Below are 21,455 nucleotides of genomic sequence, written 5' to 3' on the forward strand. Positions count from 1 at the left end.
TGGCTCCAGAATAAAGTTTATTTATTCTAGTGCCTGGCTCGTTATTCTTGTGCGGGTACCAGGGGAGGAGGGGGAGCCGGGGTGGCGAGGAGATGATCAGGCTGTGGCACCCCAAGCCCTCTTTGAGGGGGGGTGTTCTTTGCTGCAGGAGGGCAGCCCAGGGCCCCCCATATTGCTCTCCCTGTCTCGTCATCCCCAAAGACTGGGACAGAACCCTTTGGGGTCCCCCCCCAGTACCCTAAAGCTCTGATCTTCCCACCCCTGAGGCCGCAGTCATGTCCCTCTATGCCAGGGGCCAGCCCTGATGCATTTGTGACACTCCCAGCACAGGGTTTGGGGGCAGCCCTGGCCCTCCCATGCCGGGCTGGGGGGTCAGGGGTGTTCCTGCCACTGCGCAGGCATGGGACCTGTTTATTTTCTTTTTGTCCGGTTTTTTTTTTTTTTTTTTTTTCCAGCAGCTGCCGGGTGAGCCCTGTGTCCGCCGCCCACAACAGGAACCGGGGGGCACCGGGGGCACCGGGGCACGGCCCAGCCCGGCCCGGCGAGGGCCGAGACCCCTCTGGGGCCGGGAGATGCGCTGGCACCGCCGGGCTGACACCGGCCACGGCTCATCCCAGCTCACACAGTGAGGTCCCCGCGCGGGTGGGGTCCCTCCGCAGCCCCCCCGGGAGCCGGGCCCCGCTCCTGCGGGCGGTGGCAGCAGCCGGGCCGGGCCGGGGGCCCCTTGCGCAGGAGATGGGCGAGCTCGGCCAGGCTGAGCAGCGCCGAGACCAGTCCCACCACGAAGTAGAAGTGGATGAAGACGGTTTTCTCGGTGGGGCGGGAGACGAAGCAGTCGACGCGGTGCGGGCAGGGCCGGCGGCGGCACACGAAGAGCGGCTGCACCCTGAAGCCGTAGAGCAGCGCCTGGCCCAGCAGGAAGCCCAGCTCGGCGGCGATCCGAGCCACCACGCTGCCCACGTAGAAGGGCTGGAGGCGGCGGGCGCGCTGACCCGGAGCCCCCCCGCGCCCCGGCTTGGCCGCCTGGTGCACGGCGAAGATGACGAAGAGAGCGGCGGGCGCCGAGAGCACGACGACGTGGAAGACGAGGAAGCGATAGTGGGAGATGGGGAAGGCGGCGTCGTAGCACACGGGTTTGCAGCCCGGCTGCTGCGTGTTACACACGAACTCCTCCTGCTCGTCCTCGAAGACGTCGCTGCCCACGGTGGCGAGGACCAGGATGCGGAACAGGAGCATCACCACCAGCCAGAAGCGGCCCACCATGGGCGAGTGCTCCTGCACGGCGTCCAGCAGCGAGCTCAGGAAGCCCCACTCGCCCATGGCCGCGCTGCGGGAGCGGGGTCAGCGCTGGGGGGACGCAGTGACCGCCGGGTCGGACCCTGGTGGCAGCACGGCCCCTCCAGCTCTGCATCATCCCACCATTCCCAAAGGCACCATGGCGTGCCCGCTCCCGGGAGGGTGCCCAGGCACTGCCAGGAGTGTCCCCAGCACCCGCTGTGCCCGGGACTCGCTCCCCCAGGGATGGGTCCAGCAGGGCAGGACCAGCAGGTTCCCCATCCCCGGTCCCCCTGCCCAGCTCGGCCTGGCTGAGCTGTGGCCCCCCACAAGAGCCCCGTACCTGCGTGGGCTGCGGTCCACGGTGTGCCAGCGCTGCTGGCAGCGGCTGTCCAGGGCCGTCCAGGACTGTCCGGTCTCTTTGTCCAGCTGGGATGGGATAATGGTCCCACAGCCACGCCTGGAGTCCTTTTAAAGGGACAGAGCGCCCGCAGGGGCGCCTGGAGGGAGGGAAGGGCTCAGCGCTGCCGGTGGGGCTCAAGGACAAAAGCTGCCCTGCCCAGGTTGAGAGAGAGGTGGTGGCCCCCCCCCAGTGCAGAAACGCCCCCAAACTTTGTCCTTCCCAAACCCACAGGGCCTCAGGGTCCCCAGGCTACAGCACTCGGCCCCCAAAAGACGCCCCCATCACCCCCTGATGCATCCATCAGAGCCTGGGTACACCCGTGCCCTACAGTGCCTGGGGGATGCTCACAGCTGGCACCAGCCCTCTCTGCCCCAGGACGCTGTGCCAGGGTTGTTGAGGGTCCCATGGATCTTCCCAGGTTGTCCCCAGCTCTGGCACGTGTAGAGTAATTCCTACAAAATCCTGTGTGGCACAGCCAGGGCTCCTGCCAGCCCTTGCCCAGTGCTGGCAGCATTTGGTGAGCCCTCAAATCCCCTTTCCAGTAAAGGGAGCAGAGCTCAGGACAGCACAGGTCACCCTCAGACCCCCCTCATGCAATGCCAGGGTGGGCAAGTGCCTGATGCCCCAGAGCCCAGCTCCCATCCAACAACATCCCCAGCATCCCATCCAAAGATTTGGGATGGGAAACTCCTGGTATGGACTCTGTGCTCCACTCTGTGTTCCCAGAGCTCTCCATGCACATGAGGGTGATGCCAGAGCTCAGGGAGCAGCCCCACAGCCCACCCATGGCTCTGTCATGGGTGTTGTGCAGCAAGAGGAGCTGTAAATAGCCCGGCCTGTGGAGGGGACGTGCTGGAGACGCTCTCCAGAGCCAGTGGAAAATCTGACAGAGCTTTCCACACTTGACTGGGTTCCAGCAAAGCACCGATAGCACGGGGGGCCCTGGGCTTTCATGGAATCATGGAATGGTTTGGATGGGAAGGGAGCTTAGAGCTCATCCAGTCCCATCCCCTTCCATAGGCAGGGACACCTTCCACTGGACCAGGCTGTTCCAACCTGGCATTGGACACTTCCAGGGATGGGGCAGCCACAGCTGCTCTGGGCAAGCAGCTCCCTCCGTGCTGGGGACCACAGGGGTGTTCACAAGAATTCAGCTGTGGAGCCACAGTGGCCACAGCCAGTGGGGAAGTGGCCAACCAGCCCAGCACCCCCCAGAGCTTGTGCCAAGCCCTTTGCTCTGACAGAGGGAGGGCTTAGCACAAGCTCTGAAGTTGTTATTTCCCAAAAAACCCACGGTGAAGTGAAGAAAATAAGTACAAACATTTTTATTAGACAAATACTTAAACAAACAAACTCGGGACAAGAACAAACACAGAAATATTTACATAGTGAAGGAATAGTGCTGGAAACATGACTCCAGCTCACCTGAGTTGGGTAGTAGAACTAAAAATTAATGTATTAGTACTATAAGATATTTCAAGAGGGATGTATAAATTTTAAAGGATTTTGCATGTTCTAAAGTCAACTTTAACACTAAAATGACCACAAAGTGTCAAATAATGGGGAAGAGGGAAGTGTGGCAGCACTTGCTGGGCACGTGGCTCCAGTGTTCACCAAAAAGGGGATGTTCCTGTTTAAACAAATCTAACTTATCTAAAACCAAAGAAAAAACCAGCTGTGTTCACCAGTAATGAACAGTTTTGGAGTGGCTCACATTTGGTGAAGATTCCCTAGGCTGAGATGGTCTTTGGTGGGAGTTCTGGAGCGCTGCTGAAGGCTTGTTGTGGATCTGGAGTTTAAAATTTTCCTAAGAACTCAAAACAGGTCGTCCTCAGAGGACTCCTCCAGGTACTGGACGGGTTTTTTGGCACGGCCAGGCCTGGCACGGGGCTGAGGTGCAGGGCTTTCATCACCAGAGTCAATGGTGAAGGTGTCTTCCTGTACCTTGGATTTCTGGAGAGAAAGCAGGAAAGGAATCATGGATCTGAGCACCCACAGGGAACATGATGAGTACCACACGCCTGCTGTGCCATGGGGACAGTGGGAGCAGGCCAAGGATCTGGGGTGTCTGACCCTTATGGGGGAAAGTTTTTTATCCCAGAGGGTGCTCAGGCACTGCCCAGGCTCCCCAGGGAATGGTCACAGCCCCAAGGCTGACACAGCTCCAGGAGTGTTTGGAAAATGCTCTCAGGCACAGGGTGGGATTGCTGGGGTCTCCTGTGCAGGGCTGGGAGTTGGACTCAATGATCCTTGTGGGTCACTTCCAGCTCAGAATATTCCATGATTCTACGACCCTCCTCTTCCCCATTCCCCACTCCCAGGTAGAGGCTCAACCTCCACCAGCTTTTCCTGACAGGAGAACCCACCCCACACTCTGAGGTTCCCTCATTGCACAAACCTTTGATACAACAGATTTGGCAGGCTTTGAGCCAAAATCTGAATCGGAATCCGAATCCAAAGAGCTTGGCTGCCTCTTCACAGCCTTCCTCCCCTTGGCGTTGTCACCCCCGGCATGCAGGGCTCCATCCTTGGCTGCTGGCTTGGCTTTGGGTGCAGCCTTTTTCTTGGCCAGGATATCCATGATGGAGGGCTGGTTGTCTGGAACAGAACATGGTATTAAACCCCTGTTTCACTGCTCTCTCATTCCCACTTTGGGAATTACTTCCAATAGCAACAGGCTCCGTGCTGCCGCGGGGTCAGCGCGCAGGTCGGCTCCGTTTGAAGCTGGGTTTTCTAGAAAGATCTTTCTTCCACAGATGGTGAGGAATGAGGTTGTTTATCTGCTCAGTTCCGCTACATTTAGAGGATCAAATTAAAGAGTGCCCAAAGCAATTCACAGCCTATTTCAGATTGAAAAGTCCTGATCTCTCAAGGCTCCATAACCCATCTCAGACCTTCAAAATCCTGCACAGCAAGGAAGGAATTTCCCAAACACACAACTCATTCCTTCTTACCTATATTTTCACTTTTTAAAAGAGCATCTTGAAGCACAGCTTCCAGTTCAGCTCATTTCAGGCCATTTCTGAGTGATAACATGCTTTCTCAGTTTAGGAATGGAAGTAACACTATTTTCCTGCTGGGATCAACACCGAGTTGATTCCATTTGGAATATACAAAATCGTGTCAAAGCCTGGGGTTTAAAAATCCCTGAGTCAAATGCTGGAGATGGATGAGATGGATCCAGCATTGAATAGATCAAACTACCCCCAAAAGCTTGCCTGCTTTCTTCCCAAAAAGACACGAAGTAGGACATTGACTGCAAGACACAAATTCCACTCGGATTATCCCTGCCAAGTATTACATAGCACTGTAGGAAGCATTCACTTTTCCTGTTCCCAAACTAAAATTCCCTCCCTCCTAGCATGTCCAACATGAACTAGAACACGATATGTTTGGAAACAGACCTCAAACATGACAACCAGAGAACCTCTGCCACAAACCTCAGATCTTTGCTGAAATGCAAACTCCGGTTGCCCAGGCCCTGGAATGCCAAGCGAAATCACCGGGACTGTTTCCCACAGGAATTATAATTGTTCTCAAAACCTGATGTTGCTGAGCTGCCCTTACCCTTGGTGGCTCCAGCCTTCTTGGCTGCTACAGTTTTTTTGGGCACAGCCTTGGTGCTCGGCACTGGGACGGATGGAGCTGCAGGAGCCTGGCTCACCTTGTCCTCAGGGACATCTTGGACTGGAAGAGGATAAGGAAAGCAGAAAGTCAGCCTGAAACAGCCAAATTATCCCCTCTGCTCTTCCCTGTGCACTGCTGAGGGATTATAGAGCAATCCACGTGGTTTAAGAGGTCTCACACTCACCAGGAACAGCACTTGGCACTGCCTTTTGCTTGGGAGCTTTTGCTGCTTTTTCAGTGGTTTCCCTGGAAAACAAAACCCCAAGATTTTAATTTAGTTTATGAGGCACTAAATAGGGGAGTAAAAAAAAAATAGCTTTTAACTTCTGTGTAGCATTAAGCACAATTTCCAGTGATTATGGAAAAATACTCACTTGGGAGCAGGTTTGGGCTTGGGAGGAGCCTTTTTCTTCGAGTTTGTGTCCGATTCAGAGTTGCCTTCACTGTCACCCTGGAATTCAGAGTCCTCGTCTGAGCTGGAGTGATTCGAGTCCGAAATGACCATGGGCTTGACTTTGGCTGATGGAAGAACACAGATGTGTTATTTTACACATTTGGCAATATGCAGCTCTGTTTATTTTTCAATATTTTAGCTGCAGTTATTAAAAAATAAAGATCTGAATAAAAACAAGCAGATGCTGAGTCTGCCAGGGAGAAGACTCCAAATGACAAATGTGTTCTGTCATTTGGAGTCTTCCAACCTCACCCACAACACATTTCATGTGCCAAGACAGTTGTGTAATTAAACCAAATAGCCATATTTCTCTAGTTGCCCATTTCTGCTTTTCCTTGAAAATGTGCACAAACGGTAGAAATATTTAATAGTTTCAGACAGTAAAATAAAGTGGCCTTTTAAAGATGATTTCTCAATGTGATCTGAGGCTCTGGGAGGTCCCTATCCAGTCTCCACAAGGAGGACCATCCTTCTCCTGCATCCATGTCCTCACTCACCTGCTGCCTGGCGAACCACTCGCTCTCTTTGAGGAGGTGCTTCAAAGTCAGACTCTGAATCAGACCCTGAGTCAGACCAAGGGTTTCGTTTCTTGGTTTTCTTTAATGGCTTGAAAGGCAGAGTGGCCTGTCTCTTAGCTCCTGAAAAATATTGGGAGGCAGTGCAGGATGAACCAGCAAACTTCCATGTATATCTAGTTCAGGCTCAGCAGTTCAAGCTCAGCTTAGAAATACACTGAATTCAGAGGATTCTGGCTTAAACAAAGAGAAATAGGAATCTATCCTGCTTGACTGTTATCCAGGATCACTTTCTCACCCAGTTTTTCCAAAATTACTGATCCTAGGTGTTGCTCACCACCTTCAGGAAGAGGTCAGATAACCAAACTGACAACCCTTTCCCTCTTTTCCTTGGAGGGAATAAAATCAAAGCATTTACCTTGCTCAGTCTTCAGCTTCTGTGCTAATTTCTTCTTCAGGCCTGCAGTCTCCTTCTCTCCGGATGTGTTTTCATCCTGATTCTCATCAAATTCAGTTTTTTCACTCTGCAGATGCAAGCAGATACCAAACAGTGAGTCAGCTCACAGAGAAGAGGCACATGGGGTAATGGAGGAAGGAGCTGCTTATTTTAGCAATGTAAAGTAGTGGTACAAGAAATCTAAGTCTGTAAAATAAACTATGTGTAGAATTGATTACAGACAGATCTGTAAATTGGACAGGATCTGCCCCCAGATCAGGTGACTTAAAAGGCAAAATCCAACATGAACAAAAACAGGAACTCTGGCCCCACTCCTGAGCACTCTGGTCCTGCTGCTGTGTGCTGGCTCTGGGGGGGGATGGGGATGCAGGACAGGACAGGGTGGGATCAAAACAAAAGCAAGAATTATTTGGAAAAACTGTTGGGTGGAATCATTTGGAGGAAAAGAGTGACCTGTATGGCTTCCAGGGTCAAACAGGTGAAGGGATGGGTTATATCTCTCTGTTGGAAATGGCTGAATGACACAATTTCAACTAGTCCTATAAAAAGAGTTCAATCTTTTTTATCTCCTTGATAGAGAGAACAATGATGGCATTAAGTGGGTGAAAGCATTGCAGGATATGTAAAGGCTGTTCTGGAGAAGGGAATGTACTGGCTGTGCTTCCTGCCTGCTAGAGGGTTTATCAAATTCCCAAGACACCTGGAACAACCTTACTTACATCCACCCCCCTTTCTGAGCTACCAGCCCATCCCTGGCAGTGCAATGTGCCAAAAAATCTCCCTCTAAGCCACCTCCTGATATGTGAGTCTGTTCTCCTTCAGACTGAGATACCCCTATTCCCAGTGGTTCCCAAATCCTCAGGATGGGTCCTGTCCCTCTCCTTGAATAACTGCTTCAACAGGACAAGTCCAGCTAACAAGGACTCACATTTTTAGGACTGTATTGAAGAGGGTGTAAAAGAAGATGGAGCATTTGGAATATTCCTTTTTACCTTTACTTTCTTCTTAGTTTTCTTCTCTGCCTCTGCCTTCATCTCAGCAGTGATCCGAGGAACAACCCTGATGCCATGAGGGGATGGCATCACTTCTGCCAGCTGGGCCTTCTTCACCTTTGCTTTCCCTCCTTTCACCTTCAGAGGTTTGCCAACAATCCCTGCACTCTCATCCTGTGCTTGCTTGGCCTCCACTACCTGCAGAGGGGAGCATAAAATAACACAAAGAAATACAAAAGTCAATAAAGGGCTGGTGGATAAGATGAGGGAGTTGATTTTCTGCACTGAGCATTGACATACATCGAGTTCTTCAATGAAGGCAGCAAGGTCTTCCTTCCACAGGTCAGAGGGACTCTTCCTCTTCAGGTTTTCCAGCTCCTTTTCCTAAAGGGAATCCCAGATAATCATCAATAACACATTGCAATCCACCAGCCAAAAATAACCTGTATAACACATAATATATTGTAAATATAATGCTTTTATAAGGAAAGGAAGGCACATACTTTGTTATCCCTCTGCTTGCAGAGCTCATCTTTCTTCTCCTTGGTCAGATACCACAGGGGCATGTTCAGCAGGTAGTTGAAGTCAGGGCCAGAGGCTGCAGCTGATTCTTTGTCACTCTCTTTCTCCTCTTCCTCCTCTTCATCCTAAAAGTGGATTTGAAACAAACACAGTCAACAAAAACCCTGACACACATGGGTAGGGCTACTGATCAAACACGGAAGCTCTTGGAATCCTGCTAACTGAAAAGCAACTTGGGCCTCTCTGAGGATTACAAAGCCTCAGAGCTCAGGGCCAGTTTGGGCATATTCAGAGGATGACTGAGGCATTACCTTGTTCTGAGCCTCCTTCCAAGCCTTCACTGGATCAGACTCGTACCCTCTTTGGATGAGAACTTGAATCAGCTCTTTCTTGGGTTTGTTCTCTGCAAACAGACGTTTCAGGATTGTCACTCAATGCCCACTACCAGTGGCTGTTAGGAGTGACAGATGAGCTTTACAGTTTGGATGCTGTGGCTGAAGCTGCTGAGCATCCTACAGAGCTCCAAACCAGCCTTTCCACATCACAGCTGGGACATGTGGAAGAGCCTGAACAACACCTGAAAAACTCCTCTTTAGCAGGAGATTTGTCAGGGAAGCATTGCTCCTGTACCAGCCAAAACAGTTTTAATATTTGTCTTTGTTTCCATACATGCATTTCCCCAGTTTTAAGTAGTTTTTGAACTTGGGGGAAAAAAGGTATGATGGTATAAACATCAGGTGGAGAAAGAAATCCTTGATAGCTTGGTATAGCTTGCACCTCATTAGACATCACCCAGGAAATTTATGCTCTAAGTGCTCAACCACTGGAAATGCTTCAGCTGGAATTTGCTCCTTTTTAAGATATCAGAAACCATCAACCATGAGACACAAATACAAATGAAACCAGCTCTGGCAGCCTTGGAACTACTTATTACAAAAAAACCCAAGAAAATGCATTTCAAGGGAATTATTTCTCTTCCTGAGTTCAGTCAGACAGACTAGAGCTGCTGGGATTACTGGGCTGCCTTCAGACACAAACCACAAAGCATCTTATGACACGTTGTCTGGCCGTGAAGGCAGCGGAACACAGCCCGGCTTTTACACCGAGGGGGAAAAGTTGATTGAAAAATGTGAATGTTGGGAACAAAGATCTGCTTCCTTTTCCAGCTCATGATTCTCAGATGCTGCTGCTTGAGTATCATCTAAGTTTGAAACCCCCAGTCCACTGAGAACGTGATTTGGAGTATTTTTGCAGAGGTTCACAAAGATAATGGAGAGAGATACAGATTCTTAAGAATGCATTTAACAGCAAACACTGCCCCTTTCTAAACCCACAAATAATTAACTCTTACTCCTCCCAAGTCAGAAATAAATGGGAATGATTGCTAAACTATTAAAAAATTCTCTCAAAAATTCTCAAACACAGAGCAGGTAAGCTACATAAGTATCCCATTGTCATTATTATGTGTATAATACACAGACCAAGGATACTCTGTGAAGCATTTTCCTCTTAGATGTCACAAGAACAGAGATAAGCCCTGGTGTGGTTTGTAAAAACCAGCCTGGGGCTGAGGGGGTGCTGACAGAGCTCAAGAGATCACCCAGTTCTCCCAGTTCCAATCCCAGTCACCAAGAACAACATACCAATCACAATTTTGCCATCTATTTTCTCCAGGATGAAGCGAGCCTGGTTGCTCAGCTTTGCAGACTCAGCACCCAGCATCCCAATGAGCCATTCCTTCCTCAGGTTGTAATATCGGAGCCGGAGTTCAAAGAACTCCTTAAGAATATCCTGCGGAGAGTCGTATTTCTTGAGAAAGCCGACATGGTCAAAAAGAACCTGGAGGAAAATGAAAGAACAGGGGTGTTATGATGATAAAACTGATTCCAGACCCACTGAAAGTCACCTGTAACACAGGTGTGATGGTACCACCGGATTAGTAACCAACAAATTATCAAATCTCAGTGTTGTTCTAAAACTACTTCAGTTTGTGAGCACAGCAGCAGAGACAATTTTAGAATTTCAGTGTTCTTGAATACAAGCAGTAGAGTTAAGGTTACTTCAATCTTAGAGCTCTGTGCAGGACAAACATCTCGCATCAAAGCTTCACACATTGTCAGGAACCAGACGTTCAGTGCCCCTGCTGCTGGCTCACAGAGCTCTGCAAACTGTGATTTCAGATCATTTTGCCTCCTTCAGGCAAACCATCCACTCTGGACCCACTCCCAAGCCAGGCTCTTGACCTTTGAAAGCTGATTTAAAACCAGTAACAGCAGAAAAATCGAAGTGAATAGGTTACTGCCAAAGAGGATTTTTGTTTCACGCAACGACTGCAGCTGTCCACAGAGTCTGAGTTAAACCAAGAAATTCCTTCAGCAAAATCTGTCACGTACCATGGAGTTGCACGTTAAACTTGTTTGGAGTTTGAAGACCTTATGCAGCCCCACAGCTTCGGCTTCTGCTAGTTTATCTTCAGTCATCTTCACCACAAACCTCACCGTGGTGTCTGTGTGATATTCTTTGTAGTCTGTGATTAGAGGGGGGGTCTTCTCAGTGCCATTCAACATCGGCTCCAGAACCTGCTCTTTATATGTCTGAGGAAAGAAACAAAGTCAGATCTAAACCCACTACTCACTTCTTGCTTTAAAGAGCAAAGTCGATATTCCAGAGCAGATTCCCTGTTTATTACCTGTGTCCATGTTCTGACAGGCAGCTCAGTGATCTCAATGGTTGTAGAATCAAGGATGGACACTTCACCACTTATCACATACTGATTAGGCCCCAGCTCATCTATGGTGCCCTTGAAATTCTTGTAACTGGGAAGCTGAGGAGCAAAAACACTGGATTCAGCTTTGTGTGGATGCCTCTTTTTTTAAGAATGCCCATAAAATACTCAATATGAGCTCAATAAACTAACAAGCAAGACATTTGTTTTTTAATTATATTATTTACCATTGGCAGTGGCTCTTCTCCATCCATCAGCCGACGGATATTGTTAACAACTTCCCTGATATCAAAGTTGGGGATTTTACAGGCCCAGCCAGTGCCAATCCCTTCAGCTCCATTGACCAGCACCATTGGAATGATGGGCATGTACCACTCTGGCTCCACACGCTGGTTGTCATCATAGAGGAACCTCAGGATGTTGTCATCCATTGGTGGGAACACCAGGCGTGCCAGGGGACTGGAACAGAGAAGGGAATTTAAGCCCAAATTCTTGCTACAGAACATGACTGCCATGCAAAAAGAAACCTCCTTAATTTTTATTATCCCACCCAAATGTCTCCCTTTGGTTCTGCTTCCATTTCCATATTCTCTGTGCTGATAGCCACGTTTCCACAATGAAACCTAGCACCTGAATCTCATTTCAATTGTTGCTACTCTGAGCATGCAAGTATAGCCCAAAGTTTTAAAGGGAAAAATCCAATTTGTTTTTCATTCTAATTGCTGTAAAATGGAGTCCTTTAGTACAGTAAGAACTTAGGAATGCTGACCTGAGCATGGTGAAGATGTATCGAGGGCTGGCAGAGTCTTTGCCCCCGTGCAGCCTTGTGCCAAACTGACCAATGGGCTGGAGCAAGTTGAGGTTGTTGCTGCCCACAAAGTTTTGAGCCAAGTTAATGATGGTCATCATCAGTGCAGCCTGCAATAAAGGAGGTGCAAAGCTGTGCAATGCAGAATGGTTCAGGGGACGGACAAGTAAGGCAACATTCACACCAAGAATTTAACTGATACAGAGGATAAACTCCATTGATGAAATACTGGAGGAAATTCAAGGAAAATGCATCCCAAGACCATCTGAAATGTTCTAGTGACCCATGTCTCTATCTATTGCTGTCTACCTGCTCTGAAACCTCCAGTGAAAGATTCTGTCAGTCTCCACAGAGAACCTTGTGGTAGTGCTTAACTTTTCCTGACCCAAGCAGAAAGGTTATTAACATCTGCCTAAGTCCATCACAAATTAAGTAGAGTTTTCTTGTTCCGCTTTTTGAATGAACTATGCTCCCATGATGTCCAGACAGGACAGGCAGAGTGATGAACATCAGATTAAATTAATACTGAAGAATTAATTGTGGAAACAGCTAAAGAGCAACTTCCATTTGGTGTGCACACCCAAACACCTAATTCTGCTTTAGAGGCATTGTAACTCACATCAACAGAAGGGCTTTTTGCCTTTCCTTTAGAGTGTTTTGCACACCCAGGCAGGTTCTTACCTCACCATGATGGTATGAGGACATCTCAGCTACAGAACCAGCCAGCTGAGCAACCTTCACCTCCCGCTTATCGTTCCGTTTGAAACAGGTGAACAAAACCTTCCTCTGGCCTGGCTTCAAACCTGTGTGAAAATAGAAAAGACCTCGTGGTTAGAACATGTGATGTGATGCATTTGGCTCTCTAGAGATGCAAGAACTACTTAAAGATTCTGTACCAGCTGAGTAAGGTACTGGCAATAATATACTACAAAATGGACAAGATATTTCATCCAATGATGAAAGAACTCTTAAGCAGAAAACAGACTTCAGGATGCTGACCCTGACACCTCAGCAGGTTTCCTGGCTCTGATGGGACATCAAACACCCATTTCCTCAGTTCTGGGGATACACCATGCAGAATCACAACTTATCAATCACTTACCATCAACCAGTGATGGGATTGATCTTTCATTATCTGAGTTTGAGAACAGCACTAACTCCTTGTTGATGAAGTCATTGTATGTCAGGTAATCAGTGTTTTTCCCATACAGGTATTCCTGACAAAAAAAAGCAGAGAGAAGATTGCCTTAATTTTAACAGGGCCTAATCAGTTTCTTGGCTAGTTTCACTGAAATGGGAATCCCTTGTAAGACCAGCTAAATACAGTTCAAGTGATGACACTCTTTGCATGGCAAAGGGAAACACTTCCCAGGATGCATTATTTCCACCATTTTGGTGGAAATAAAGACTTTATTTTCCTCTGCTTGAGTTATCATTTTCCTATTGATACAGCAACTTGAAAGATGAGAGTTAAAAATGAAGTTGACAGTTGGATAATTGACAATGAGGCTACACTGATAAGATGAGAGAAGAAGCTGTTCTGCAAAATCCTGACACATTTTCAACGTCCTTTAATCCGGACCTGACTCACTGACTGAGCTGTGTGCAGCTCTGGTGTGCTGGGATGAAGCTGAGAACAGCCCCAGGCAGAGACTGGAAACCAGTTTCCTTATAAACATAAACCTTTTACCTCTGGTAGACCGTGCAGCTTCCGTTGTCTTCTATCCTCCATGAAATTAGTCAGCCACTCCTTTCGCTCTTCTATCTTCTTCTTGCTAAAGGCCTGCATGTTACAAAATGAAAAGTAACTCAATTCCAGAACATTCTGTGGTTGTGCACTATTGGATCACTTGAGAAAAAGGAAGAGCTTACCCAGGAGAACAACATGCTAAACAGGCTGATTTAAGAGCCCAAGAAATGCAATAAAAGCTTTCTGTAGCTAAACATATTAAGAGCATAATTTCCACCACTCTGTAGAAGACAGAGTAGTTAGGTTTAAATTTACAGATTTTTAATACAATAACAAAAGACTAAAGCAGATTTGAGGGGAAAAACTTGATTTTTTGACATTGCCTAACAACTCTGAATATTTAAGAATCAAGACCAGCTAAGGTGAAGTTCACAGAAAGAAGGACTAATTTAACCCACTGCTTTGCACTGAGGGAAGAAGGGGAGATCTAACTTGGAAAAAAACTGCAGCAGAATACACAGAAAAATGTTGAAGGAATATTTACTATTGTGTCTGAAAATGTCAATTGGTTTGTAGTGATCAGTTTGTTCCAAGCTATATTTAAAGCCCATCACTAAAAGGGTACTCTTGCCCTGAGGTTGAGGGGCAGATTCGCCGCTCCTGGTTCAACTAAAGCTGTAGCCTTGGTAACACAGACATTGTCTCCAGCCCAAAGGCTTCCAAGAGCATTTTAAGAGAAAATACAGAGCACTCTACAAGGTGAAATACCAAAGGTAGTAAGTCAGCAATTAAATCAAGTGTTTGTTACCAGGGTGATCGCAGCATCATCTTCAGGCCCAGAATATTTGAAGCCAATTCGGTGTTTTGCCATATCTGCAAAGTATTCTTTGGCCTCCTTTGACGTGCTGGTACCCAAACCTGCAGGGACAGGAGAGGTAATCCGAATGACTTTTCTGCTTAAATTAAGTTCCAATTCAAAGAAATATTTTGGTATGCCCAGTTTTTGTGATGCATCATATGAACATGCAGTGTGAAGATGACTTGCTGAAAACTTAAGTTATTTCAAAACGAGATGTATCACAAAAGCCATAAGAATTACAACTAGGTGAGCAGTGGCATGTAGTAGTTTTGGATTTTGTCTGTAATTCCTGTAGATATCTGAAATCTAATTGGAATATCATAGGAGGGAAGAGACTTGGAGGACACCCAAATCCTTTCTGCAAAGCAGGATTGACTGCAGCAAATCATAAATGCTCTCACTTGGATCAGTTTCCCCATATTAAGTTTTACAAACCTTTGTAGTACTTGATTTTCCATGAGTTGTAGTTCTGGGTATTGGCTTTCCATTCTTCAAACTCAGGAATGCTGTAGAATGCAATTTCTTCTTTATTTTTAAAGGCCTACAACGGACAAACATTTTAACTGTGAAATGAAAGGCATTTTTGGGTAACAGATCCTCAGTCATTCACCTCATCCTCCCCCAGCCCTCACCTTTATGATGGGAGTAATGAATTCCTCCAAAAAATTGTGTCTTAGAAGAGATGGCCAATTGTGATGGATGAAGTTAATCAGCAAACCTTTGATGTGTGATCCATCCTGATCCTGAATTTTAAAATAAAAAAAAAAAACAAACCATATTTTATAATAGAATGATGGAAATGACAATTGTTGGCTTAATAGTAAGTAACTCTGTAATTCCAGCTGACCCTATTAACTTTCACCTCTAAAAAGGTGGCCATGTGTTAATTGCTGAAAATGAAGAGAAACAGAAAAGGTATTCTTGGTGAAAAAAGGTGTCAAGGACTGGTCAAAGACTTTGAATCAGCAGAATGGAGAGACAGTGTTTGGCTGATTGATGTAACTCAGCATTTTACTTTTTTTGTGGCTGAAAAGACATTTTCACCCACAAAAATGTAAAATAGGAAAAAGGAACCCAGAGAATTAGGTACAACAATAGCAGCAGTTAGAGAAATATTTTCTTCCTATCTCTTTATTTAAGTACTAATTGTTATCCTCTCCCAACTTTCAATTTTAATGAACCTAACCTGATCTGTCATGATCATAATCTTTCCATAGCGAAGACTTTTTAAAGATTCTTGATCTTCATAGTTCTTTTTATACTGCAAACCCACAATCTTGATGATGTTGTTGATTTCAGCATTTTCCATAATCTGAAAGAGATCACACAGAAAAAAAACTTGTCTTTCAGACTCAAAATGTAGCTCAAGAAAGTATAAAGTTATCCATAAGTGAATCATTGGCTGAGCTCTGTCCTGCTGCGTTTTTTTTGCTGTTCAGAAATGTATAATTTCTAATGGTTAAATTACTCTAGATAATTCAAAACATTTCCCAATGCACAACATTGGGAATGAATATTATCCCCTCAGGCAAATCACTGAGCAGGACTTAATCAATATTCCCACTTAACCAGTGAGGCAGGCTCAAGCTGAGGGAAGTGTTTCAGACACTGCTCCTTGGAGTTCCAGTGCTTCAGGTGCAGCTGCACCGAGTCATTGCACAAATCACACCACACCTTCCACCACGTAACTGTAACCATTTTCCAACCAACCTGCTTGTGAGAAGCTTCCCTGACATTGAGGATTTTCCCACGGAGAGGAAATACTCCATATTTGTCTCTACCAACCACTCCCAGACCAGAGACAGCCAGAGTTTTGGCTGAGTCTCCCTCAGTCAGGATCAGTGTACAATCTAAAGAATTCTTGCTGCCTAAAAAAGAAGAAAATTGAGTCAGTTCTCTACTTAAAAAAATGAAATCCAAGGCTGCACATTCACGACTGAACAAGTATAAATAATCTTTTAAGGCAGTTTTTTTGGCACTGCACACAGTAAGTGGGGATAATCATAGTAAATGGGACTGTAAAATGGGAGTAAAACTATAATGACAGGTTTTCTCTTCTCACTTCTCCTTAGGAGACAAAGCTTTTGTTCAAGGAACAAGTTTTAACTGTTTTTCAATGAACTGGTTACAAAGGATGTCAACCACTTACCAGCATCGTTGGCATCATCCAGTTTTGGAACACCCTTAATCTTGGAGTGTTTCACAGCTGAACATTTCTTATTCAGCTGGTTCTGAGCTTTAAATTTTACCCAATTTAGGATACTTTCAACAATGCCACAGCCAACTGCCTGCAACACAAAACCCAATCCAAAGTTGTGGGAAAAGCCTCAGCAGTGACAGAAACTTTTGTTACGTGTTTTTTACAGCCATCTTGACTGCCCATGCACATCAGGACTTACACCCTTAATGAATTTTTCACTCAGTTTACAGGTAGAGCCAAAGTTCTTTGCCTGCAGAGTCATGTTCTCCTTAGTCTGAGAGTCAAAGGTTGGATTTTCAATTAAGGCATTCACAAAAATCCACATGTGGTTCTTCACCTGTAGTTAAATACAACAAGGATCACACACTGTACAGTGAAGGAACACTCAGCACTGTAAAGTTGGGAATTTTCACAGATATTTTGTTAATTTTGAACAGCTAATCAACATTCATGAAATGTTAGATGATTTAGAATGTCAAGAATTGGCATCATCTCTGCACCTCAATAGGTGTAATCTAACAGATAGTGAGGTTTAGTGCATCTACACTGACTTGCAAAGGGAAGTTAATTGGCTTAAATTGGACAATATGAGACTTCTATAATTAGCAATCTTCTACATATTGTCTGCACAACGAAAATGTGTTATTAATTAATGCACCTATGCATTAAGCTGAAGTTACAATTTGCACAATGAAATGTCTGCACAATGAAAATGTGTTATTAATTAACGCAGCTATGCATTAAGCTGAAGTTACAATTTGCAGTAACGCTCAAGTTGTGCTTCCCACTTGGAAAATTCTGACATTGTACCTGGAAGGGCTTCACTCCAACTCCGTTTTTGTTCTTCTTTTTCACAACATCAATGATTTTCGTCACGAGCTGGTCAGCCACATAATCAACGTGCCTGCCACCCTGAGGAGAATGGGACAAGGATCTGAGACTGAGGCCACTAAACCCACAAAAATAGAAATATCTATTTAAAACTTTAAGCACATCCTTTGCAACATTATTTTTCACTAACATGTGTACACTTACAAATAACCAAGAATATTCAGGTTGAAGAACAGGGCACAAGTTTGATCAAACATACTAAGGGGTTACCTTTGTGGTGGCAATGCTGTTAACAAAGCTGACTTGCTGGAAGCCTTTTTCACTCAAAGTCAAGCACACTTCCCATCGGGAATTGACTTCCTCATGGATAACTTTAAGTGCATTCCCAGTTTCATCGACCTTGTCCTTCAGATAGAGATCCACATAGCTGCGGAATCCTTTCACCTGCACGCAGATGAGAGCAGACAACTGGTTGATAAAAGCTCCTATAAATACTTAATTCACATCCTCCTGCAAAAAATCCCTCCTGCATGTGTTCCTTTGCTCTGTGTGATGACAGGAATGGCCTCAAAAGAATCTCACTGGTTAAATGGCATGGAAAAAAAGAAAAGCAGATATTTGTGTTTCTTTTCAATGCTCACTTACAGGAAGCCTCTGTCCATTCAGGAAAACTTTGACATCCTTTGTGGATCCAGCAATATCATAAGCTCTTCTAGACATCAGTGCTACAATGTCCTTATCCAGAACAGTCATTTTGAATTTGGACAGATCAGGTTGGAAAGTGACACAGGTGTAATCATCTCCATCAAAGTATTTCAGCTTCATTTCTCCAGCCTTTCCCATGTTGTCTGTCCAGGTCTGAGGAAAGGAGCTTTGGTGAGTTGCAAGTCAAACACACACACATAACTACCTTCGTTTTTAAAAACAGTAAGATGGTTTATGTGTTTTAGATATCTTTAATTAAACAAAAACTCTGGTTAAAAACCAGATTCTCATGCTGTCTGCTAATTTCATTATTACTTTGAATTACATTTTGTGGGTCAAATTTACTCTAATCACACTGAACTAGAATTTTGAAGCAAAACCTGAGGGTCTCATTTGAAAACCTCAGGTATAAACTCCCTGGAAAGAAAAGTGCTCCTACCTGCTTGAATAACTTTTTGTATTCATGACATCCAGTTTCCACAGTAAATTTTGTGCTGAATATGTTGCACAGTTTGGCTCCATAACCATTTCTCCCCCCTGGAATTAGAAGGAACACAGACTTGTGTTATTCTCTTTGTCCAAAACCATCTAAAAGAATCCAAGACTGACTGGAGTTTGTCAATGTCCACCCAATCCAAAGACAACTGTCAACAAGCAACAGTATTCAACAAGCTCAGTATGCAACTACAAACTTTGATTAAATTAGGGTTTAAGAGAATATTCAAAGACAATTTTCCCTGTTCCCATGTTTGCACTGTTGTTATGATTAAACAGAGCACAGAGACTTCTCTGATAGATTCAGAATGTCATTTTCATAGCATCACAGAATGGTTTGGGTTGGAAGGGACCTTAAAGCACAGACTGCTTCGAGCCTGTCCAACCTGGCTTTAGACACTTGCAGGGATGAGGCAGCCACAGCTTCTCTGGGCAACCTGTGCCAGGGCCTCACCACACTCACAGAGAGGAATTTCTTCCATATATCTCAGCTAAATTTCCCCTCTTTCAGTTTTCATGCTGTATCAAGGATCCCCTTCCTGCCCTTTCTAGTTCAGGTCACACACTTGGAGCTGCTCAAGAGAAATTAGTGCACATCTGAGCCTTCCTCACCTGTGACTTTCTTCTCATTGTCATCATAGTTGCTGGATGTCAGCAGCTGTCCAAAGATCAGAGCAGGCACATAAACCTTCTCCACTTTGTGTTCAACAACTGGGATGCCTTTCCCATTGTTCCACACACTGATTGTGTTATTCTCTCTGGGGAGGGAAAGAAAAGTCTGTTTTTAAGGCTGCAAATGGCTGAGATAAGAAAGAAGTCACCAAAAGGCTCTGGGGAAAGGCACCATTTCACCAGGAACGAATCTGTGCTCAGCAAGTGCAGCAGCTGCCAGCAGAGGGGGGACAGGCAACACAGAAATGACCAGATCTGCACATGCTAGCTCTGAAATGGACCCACACACCAAAACCCTGTCTGTGCTCAATCAAGATAAACAGGGAGAGGAAGAGGTGGAAAACCACAGCAACAAAAGAGCTGTTTCCCCAGTCAGCCCTCTGTAAGAGACCAGGGCACTAAGCAGAGAGAAAGGCTTTCACAACTGGTGAATGAAATTTGGTCTATCTTGGATCAGCCCCACAGCCCTGCAGTGCCACCTCAGCTTTGCAGAACAGCTGGAGGCAACCAAAAACAATGAAACCAAACTTACACATCAATTGTGACTTTAATGCACGACATGTTTTTATCCCTCTGCTTGTTGTCTGCGGCATTGACTGTAAAGGAAAGAGAATATTGGTTTTTTATTACAGTCTCAATCAAGGGAAAACTATGAAGTGTTCCAGTAGAATGAACACGAAAACTCACTACAGTGTTACTAATAATCACCTCAGCATGAAAACATTTTGCAAATTACAAAGAGGACTACAAATGATCATGGAATTAGGAAGGTTGGAAATGACCTCTGAATTTCTCCAGTGCAACCATTGACATAAAAGGCAGAATTTTGGGCAGAACGAAATCAGGTTTGTAATTAGATTTTTGAATTTTTTCTTTTCGTTTGTTTCCCATGAATGGCTTGCTATTAAGCACTGCCAATAAGTTCTTGATAATTTATGTTTAGCTCCAGTTTCTTCCATTCAACCCCCGTTAATAACCCGTCACTCACGGACTCAATGGATCTGTCAGCTTACCCAGAATCTCATCAAAGATTTTGTACAAGCCAGGCACAAAGGTCACATCTCTGCAGTTGAGGCCAATGCCTTCATCATAAACCCACATTTGCTGAAAAAAAAAGGAATTTGTAAGTGCCCAGGTACAGCCCCTCCTTTGTGCCATTTGTGATTGATAAGCAGATGTTTTGTGCTTTGTAAACAGCTGCTAAAGACTCCCCGCCTGCCCCGAGGTGCTCGGGGGGCTCAGCCCCGCTGCCCCCTGCTCCTACCTGGGTGACGAGCTCCACGGAGCCGATGTAGGTGTCTGGCCGGAGCAGGATGTGCTCCAGCTGCGTCTTCTTCTGGTAGATGTGCTCCACCGAGAGCTTCTTGGGGCCATCGGGCTTGCCCACCACGATGTTCTCGTTGGCGGGCTGTGGGGGGAAAGGCAGCGGCGGTGAGGGGGAGCACCGGGGGAACAAGAAGGGGCCAGGCCGGGGAATGGAAGAGAACAGCAATCGCAGAGGGGCGGAGAATCTGAGAACAGTGAGGGCTGGGGAAAGGGCAGAGAGAGGAGCCCGGGGAGACCCTGAGGAGACCCAAGGGGGGCTGTGAAGGACCCGGGGAGATGCTGAGGGGAACCAGGGAGAACTTGCGGGTGCCCGAGACCCTGAGGGGACGGCGTGCCGTTGGATCACGAAGTCCCGCAGGGTCGCGGGCAGCGGTCGCAGGACATACCCGGAGGGGCGACTGGGACTGCGAGAGCTCCATGGCGGTGGTAGCGGCTGTGGCAGCGGCGGTGGCAGCGGCGATAGCGGCTGAGGCGGTGATGGCGGTGCCAACGTTCCCTTCAAACCTCCGCTCGTCCCGCCGAAACGCGCAGCCAATCCGCGCCCGCGGCTCCCTGCGCTCTGCCAATCGCAGCGCGAGGGCGGGCACACGGCTAGCTCTCTGCCCGCCCTCCGACCAATCAGAGGCCGCACCGCGCGTTCAAACCGGCCAGTCGGGAGGGGGAGCGGTGAGATTGGCAGCAGAATTGACCAATAGAGAAGCGAAAGGGAGGGCGCCGAGGCTGCCCGTTTGCCGTTGGCGATGGAACATAGTGGGACACACTGGGACACAGTGGGATACACTGGGACACACTGGGACATAGTAGGATACACTGGACAGACCCTGTGAACCCACTGAAGTACTGCTATACACTGTGCAAGTCCCAGGGATTCGCTGGGACCCGTTGGACTGGGACACTGG

At 46.6% G+C, this 21,455-nt stretch overlaps 2 protein-coding genes across 5 annotated transcripts; both read right to left on the reverse strand.

Moving 5' to 3' along the window:
- Nucleotides 1-618: 618 nt before the first annotated feature.
- Nucleotides 619-1,745, reverse strand: GJD3 (gap junction protein delta 3). Its single transcript, XM_066567069.1, has 2 exons — nucleotides 1,619-1,745; nucleotides 619-1,327 (listed from the first exon to the last, which is right to left on the reverse strand). Exon 2 carries the CDS (start codon nucleotides 1,318-1,320, stop codon nucleotides 619-621), a length of 702 nt encoding a protein of 233 aa, XP_066423166.1. The 5' UTR covers nucleotides 1,321-1,327; nucleotides 1,619-1,745.
- A 1,297-nt stretch (nucleotides 1,746-3,042) lies between these two features.
- TOP2A (DNA topoisomerase II alpha) lies at nucleotides 3,043-20,975 on the reverse strand. Of its 4 annotated transcripts, none has more exons than XM_066566915.1 (35): nucleotides 20,943-20,975; nucleotides 20,495-20,638; nucleotides 20,244-20,334; nucleotides 19,763-19,826; nucleotides 19,171-19,316; nucleotides 18,503-18,600; nucleotides 18,004-18,216; nucleotides 17,629-17,802; nucleotides 17,338-17,439; nucleotides 16,727-16,864; nucleotides 16,477-16,615; nucleotides 16,038-16,195; nucleotides 15,514-15,639; nucleotides 14,960-15,070; nucleotides 14,763-14,868; nucleotides 14,277-14,386; nucleotides 13,469-13,561; nucleotides 12,881-12,995; nucleotides 12,460-12,581; nucleotides 11,740-11,888; nucleotides 11,198-11,429; nucleotides 10,935-11,069; nucleotides 10,639-10,839; nucleotides 9,889-10,084; nucleotides 8,557-8,648; nucleotides 8,227-8,361; nucleotides 8,024-8,107; nucleotides 7,724-7,921; nucleotides 6,693-6,798; nucleotides 6,257-6,397; nucleotides 5,680-5,824; nucleotides 5,484-5,551; nucleotides 5,246-5,365; nucleotides 4,077-4,276; nucleotides 3,043-3,631 (listed from the first exon to the last, which is right to left on the reverse strand). In XM_066566915.1, exons 1-35 carry the CDS (start codon nucleotides 20,973-20,975, stop codon nucleotides 3,494-3,496), a joined length of 4,623 nt encoding a protein of 1,540 aa, XP_066423012.1. In that variant the 3' UTR covers nucleotides 3,043-3,493. The 4 variants fall into 4 exon arrangements, with proteins under 4 accessions (XP_066423012.1, XP_066423009.1, XP_066423010.1 ...); XM_066566912.1 differs by having other exon boundaries at nucleotides 5,490-5,551; nucleotides 8,227-8,370; XM_066566913.1 differs by having other exon boundaries at nucleotides 5,246-5,371; nucleotides 5,490-5,551; nucleotides 8,227-8,370.
- Between the last annotated feature and the right edge of the window lie 480 nt (nucleotides 20,976-21,455).

This window comes from Molothrus aeneus, chromosome 28 (assembly GCF_037042795.1).
Source record: "Molothrus aeneus isolate 106 chromosome 28, BPBGC_Maene_1.0, whole genome shotgun sequence".
NCBI lineage: Eukaryota > Metazoa > Chordata > Aves > Passeriformes > Icteridae > Molothrus > Molothrus aeneus.

Bases quoted from the DNA above. Each gene is read 5' to 3' on its own strand.
- TOP2A (XM_066566913.1), bottom strand. From the start codon at position 20,975: ATGGAGCTCTCGCAGTCCCAGTCGCCCCTCCGG. The intron at 17,440-17,628 runs GTAACCCCTTAG...CATTCTCCTCAG, and splicing joins ACAGCATTGCCACCACAAAG to GGTGGCAGGCACGTTGATTA. The intron at 11,070-11,197 runs GTAAATAATATA...TTTGCTCCTCAG, and splicing joins GAGAAGAGCCACTGCCAATG to CTTCCCAGTTACAAGAATTT.
- GJD3 (XM_066567069.1), bottom strand. From the start codon at position 1,320: ATGGGCGAGTGGGGCTTCCTGAGCTCGCTGCTGGACGCCGTGCAGGAG.